General features: G+C 51.3%; 1 protein-coding gene across 1 annotated transcript; it reads right to left on the bottom strand.

Moving 5' to 3' along the window:
* Window positions 1-2,503: 2,503 nt before the first annotated feature.
* Window positions 2,504-5,010, bottom strand: HPS6 (HPS6 biogenesis of lysosomal organelles complex 2 subunit 3). Its single transcript, XM_044662536.1, has one exon. The coding sequence runs from the start codon at window positions 5,008-5,010 to the stop codon at window positions 2,644-2,646; it is 2,367 nt and encodes a 788-aa protein (XP_044518471.1). The 3' UTR covers window positions 2,504-2,643.
* Window positions 5,011-5,416: the final 406 nt, after the last annotated feature.

Here is a 5,416-nt window from a genome sequence, read left to right as displayed (position 1 = left end):
GAAAAAAAAAGGTTAAGAACCATTGACTAGAGGAATTTTGCTGTGGAATATACCTCTTCCTGATTAGTGAAGCATTTCCTGTATCTCAATTTCAGGACAATGTTAACCACCAATGGTTAATTTTATGCCTTCCTTTCCAGATACTTTGTGAATACCCTTCCCACCCCATCTCCTTCAATCCTGGAACCTCGAACCATTATAAAATCAACTCTGACAATGTTTCTGGCTAGAATGTTTTACTCTATTCCCTTATGGCCCAGCTCATCTCACTTCCAACTTTCTAGCCCAAAGTGTCCCAATAGAATAGAACTCTTTGAGGACAGATTGTCAGTACAGTGCTTGGAACACAACAATGAAATGCTTCTTCTTTCTGACCCTCTGTGAAAACACTGAACCATGTAGCATGGAAAGTTGTTTGAGTTGCTTTTGCAAAGGAGGTAAAATTTTCAATATTAAGAGCAACCACCAAGGGTGTGATGTGCCCTAAAATGGGGAACCTTCTTGAATTAGCCCCAGTCAAAATTCTTCCACCTCAATCCCCCAACAGTATTGGAATATTGTTGCCCCCTCGTGGGAACTGTGAGAACAACACAGTGTTCCTACCTAAGGGTTCAGCCACTTTGTCCTTTGGCCCTTTGTCCCTACTCCTCACTTCCATGTCCTAACCTGGGTCCCATGAGTGTTCTCCCTGATTGGTAGATGAAGAAACTGAGGCACAGAATATTAATAAGGGGCTCCCAGATAATATCACATTTCCCCTCCTTCCCTTACCTAAGTCCAGTAAACATATTCCTAGACCAATATCTGGAGCACAGGATTTCCTACATCAGAATCTAGGGATCATGAGATCCGAAGGATGCTGTCCCCAGACTTAACACAGAAAAGGCTCTTCCCTGGCCTCTCAGACCAATCTAATGGTTCCCAAACAGGAACACATTTAGCTTAGTTTACACCCATTGACTCTTTCCATCTGAGGCCTGCTCATCTATCCCCTCTCTGGCTGCAGGCACAAGGATAGCTCATATCAAGAGCAAAAGGATTCAAACTACCTGTAGGATAGGTTTCAAAGTCACCATAAACATGATTTTTGGAATTAACATTTGTTCCAGAACATTTACAAATCCTGCCTTCCTGTCATCATCAGTGGAATACAGAGGTTTCTGTGTTATTTTATATACACGTATGTTTATCTACTTTCTAGATGCAAGTTATACCCTTTAATTACAGCCCTGTTCTCCTTCCTGTTTGTATTCTACCTCAAAAGTAGGTATAGGAACAAGGTTGGAGGGTGCCTTAGGGCTCCAACATTTAAGAGATTTTGCCTGTATTCCGTAAAAATTCCTACTCCAAATCTTAGGATCAGTGCTGAAGGGAAATTACTGATCTTTTTCTCTGGATTGCTGAGTTTTAGAGGCCCTAGAAATAAAGAGGAGGGACCTATCCCTTTTCCATTTGTCTTACCTCTTAGAACCCAGGTCTGGAACGTGGTAAAATCAGAGCCTAGAAATAATAATAATAATAATAATAGCTGGCATTTATATAGTGCTTTAATGTTTGCAAAGCATTTTACAATTATTATCTCACTTTATCCTCCCAACAACCCTGGGAGTTCGTGCTACTATTACCCACATTTCATAGATGAGGAAACTGAGACAGGTAATGATTAAATGACTCATCCAAGGTCACAGGCATTGTCTGAGGGTCAACTTTGAAGTTGAGTCTTCCTGACTCTAAGTCCAGTGCTCCATCCATTGTATTACCTAGGAAAGATAGGCCTAGGTGGAGCTTGGGATACTCATTGACCTTAATGGTTCTAAGGGGTTTTTCAGTTACTTATTTTTCTACATCAAGATCCATATGATCAGTCATCAGACCCAAGGTAGGTGGAAACTGGGGCTAAGAGCCAAGGTGGGAGGGGGGCAAGGTGATAGGTAAGTGATGGCTTTTGTCAACCTGGCACTTCTCAAGCTTGTAACTAAGTTCTCCTAGTACCAGCATCTACAGGGCCTTGCTTCTATCTTCTGGGAGAGGAGACTGAGAGAATTATGAACTTGGTGATGAATTCCACAAATCCCTGCTATAGCTAAGAGCAGTAGGATTCCCTTCTCATTCCTCCGGAACAAGATAGGGAGACACCACCCTTCCTCAAGCCCTTTATTCATTCTGGGAACTTCTCTTGGAAGGAAGGGTTTCTTCCCTCTTTATTAGGCTTCCATACTCTCTCCCTCCTCCAGGGGACATGTCCATTAGTGGGTAGGAAGACAAACCCCACTGAGAAGATGGAAGGCTTAGAGTAGGGCTCTCTGAAATGGTCTGAGCAGATGGCAGCTTGGGATATTCTTCCAATTTATCAGATCATCATGCCCCCCTCCTCTCTTCAACTACATTTAGACAAGTCACTCTTGCTTCCCTTCCTTGTGTATATTTAAAATCTCTCCAGAAAAGAAAAGTATCTCACACATTGGGGAAAACAGGAGCCTTTCATGAATTTCCCTCCAGCATCTGAAAGGAATCCTTCTGAGCCCCTCCCTCTCATAAGGAAATGGGGAAAAACTAAATACCCCTCCCTTTCAGGTTCTCTATACTCTCTGACCCAGAGTCCTCAGACCAAGGCAATTCCATAGAACTGCTGGCCCCAGGCTCCTAGCTCTGACTTCTCTTGCTCTGTGAGGGGTATTGCCTGCTGCTAGGGTGGGGAGGACAGGCACCAGAATCCCACAGGATATCCTCATAGGGGTTTGGGGTCTGTTCTTTGGGCCTGTCATGTTCTAGCAGGTCTCTCAGGAGCCCAACTGTGAGTGGGGGCTCAGCTCCCACCTTAGGGAATGGGGCTGGAGGCCCTTCTTCATCTGGCAGATGTTTCTGCAGCAGAAGCAAGAGGTCAGTGAGTGTCAAGTCTGATGGGCACAGGCAGCGCAGGCGAGCCAGGTGGGCATCCAACTGGCGATGCTGAGCAAATTCAGCTAGTAAGATGGTGAAGATCTCCATCTGCAGCAGATGGCTGGATGGGCTCAGTGCCAGACCTGCATCCAGCACCCGGTCCCACTGTCTGGCCTGAACTAGCTGCCCAATGGCCTGGAGCACTGCCTTGGGCCGGCCACTTCCCAAGAGTAACTCTAGTTCTAGAGCTTCTGTTTCTGCCCCAGCCCAGTTGCCCAGCACAGTCAATGCTCGTCGGTATAAGGGTGGCCCTGGGCCCCCAGCTCCTAACCCCCAGCCTGGGCCCCCCTGCTGTTGTGCCAATTCTACAAAGGGTGGCAACCAACATGGCTCTAGCCGACAAAGGCATTGGCACAGGAGTTCAAAGGGAGGCAGTGCACCATCAGTCCCAGTGTCTGCTAGAACCTTCTTCCACAAGTCTGAAGGGGCCTGGGACTTCAGCTGGCCAGCTTTATCCAGTTGTAGCTGTAGGGCCCGGCGGGTAGAACCCCAGGCAGCAGCAGGGAAGACAGAAAAGATAGCATTGAGCTGGGGCAGTTTGTCCCCCATCAGATCTGACCGGAGCAGCCTCTCTACCTCTCTTTCAACCAGGTCTGTCCAGCCTTCTTCCTGCCCTTCCCCAGCTACTAGTCGAGTCTTAAGCCGCTCTAGGCCATGGTAGTCCCTTAGCTCAGCTTGCAAATCCGTCAGTAGCCTGTTTGGAGGTCGGTGACCTTGGAGAACAGCAGCTAGGGCCAATGGTGCTTGAAAAGTGCTACCTTTTCTCAATTCATCAATCGTTAGCCGAGCTCCCCTTAAACTCCTCCGCTGATAGTAGCTACAGGCCTCTTCAAACACCAAGTCCTCTGCGATTGGCGACTCAACCTCTCTTCCCACCTCCCAAGACATAGAGAATAGACCACTTGCAGAGAGCAGTCTCAGCCCACCTTTATTCTCCTCTTCTTCCTCATCAATCTCTGGGGCGGAGAGCTCTAGCAGATAGACTCGGTCAGTGCTTAAGACCTTTCTTTCTAGAAGCCGACCAGTGCTCAAGTCGAGCAGCTCGAGTCCAGAGCCCAGTATACAGGCTAGGGTGTTGCTGAAGACACCCAAAGACACAGGGACCCCTTGGCTAAGCAGCCCACACTTCAAGATACCCACAGCTCTAGCTCCTCCGTCCCTCCGGATGAGACTCACATCCCCCTTTGGGCTCAGCACCAATAGGCTCCCCTGAGCAGGGACACAGGTGTGGATGTCTAGGGGTTCCCCACCACAAAGCAAACCTGGTACTCCTTGAAGTAGGGCCCTGAAATCCCAGGAGTCTCTCCCTTTAGGGCTCAAATTCCTGCTCTCAGTGAGATTGTGAGCAGGGACAGATACAGTTATCCTGCCTGTACTGGGGTACCAGATGAGCAAGATGTGGGCCACGCTGTGCCAGGTAGTAGCTGTAGGCACCATGAAGAAGTCAGTATGGGAAGATAACAGCTGGAAATGAGGGCAGTGGTGTAGCAGGATCTTGGGGGCACCCAGGATGGCACCACTCTCTCCGTGGGGTTCCAGAGCCCGAGTGCACACACAGTGACTGAAGGCAGCCTGTACCGATCCAGCTACAGCCTCAGTGCTGGCTGGCCGCTCTTCACACCACACTAGTCGGTTCCCGACGGCCGCAGCAGCCATCACCCTGGCCTTGCTACTCACACATAATTCGGCCTGCTGCAGCAGCTGCCAACCTGGGTGCACTCCAGTGCTCCAAATTTCAGCCCGCCCGCTCGCCCACACCAAGGCAAGCAGGGGACGTGGGCTACCAGCCCAGCCCGGGCACTTTAGAAAGAAGGCATCCAGCACCGGGCCTTGGCCAGCTGGCCAGGAGGGTTCCAGCCCCAGCCCCAGCCCCGCCCCCTTCCTGGACACCAGCAGCAGTGGGACGGGAGAGCCTGGTGGGCGCAGGAGCAACAGGTGGCGGCCGTCCGGGCTGGCGCGGACCCGGGCAAGAGGCTCCTCCGCCAGCATTTCACGGAGCCGGCTCGCGTGACTGAAGTCGCTCAGGTCCGAGAGCAGACGCAGAGTGCTTGCCCGCTTCATGGCCCCCATGGGCGGAGGGCGCCGGCCCGCGCTGGAGTTGGAAGGCCAGGGGCGCCGCTGAACAGAGTCAGACTTGATTGGGTCCTCGCGCTTCGTTCCGCTGTCGGGTGGCTCCCGGCCCGACCGGCTTGGGGTTCGGGAAAAAAGGGAAGCGGCCGAGCGGTCCTTCGACTTCCGTCTCGGCGGATGAGGTGGGCTGTGGACTTGGGGGCAGGAGAGTCAGCCCCGCCCAGAAGGCTTGCGTGAATCTGGCGCACCGCTGCACGGGAGCCCGCCCCGGGGCGGAGCCAGCAGAGTCTTCCCCCAACCCCCACTGTGGCCCCACCACTTTCTCTGTTCTCCCTGGGCTTCTTCAGGCTCGGTTCTTTTTACCCCCCCCCCCCCTCCTATCCCACGGGTTCCCCAGGCTGGGTCG

Source organism: Gracilinanus agilis, chromosome 2 (genome assembly GCF_016433145.1).
Source record: "Gracilinanus agilis isolate LMUSP501 chromosome 2, AgileGrace, whole genome shotgun sequence".
Classification (NCBI taxonomy): domain Eukaryota; kingdom Metazoa; phylum Chordata; class Mammalia; order Didelphimorphia; family Didelphidae; genus Gracilinanus; species Gracilinanus agilis.
The sequence above is the reverse complement of the archived record's forward strand: the minus strand, read 5'-3'. Positions and strand labels throughout refer to the sequence as shown.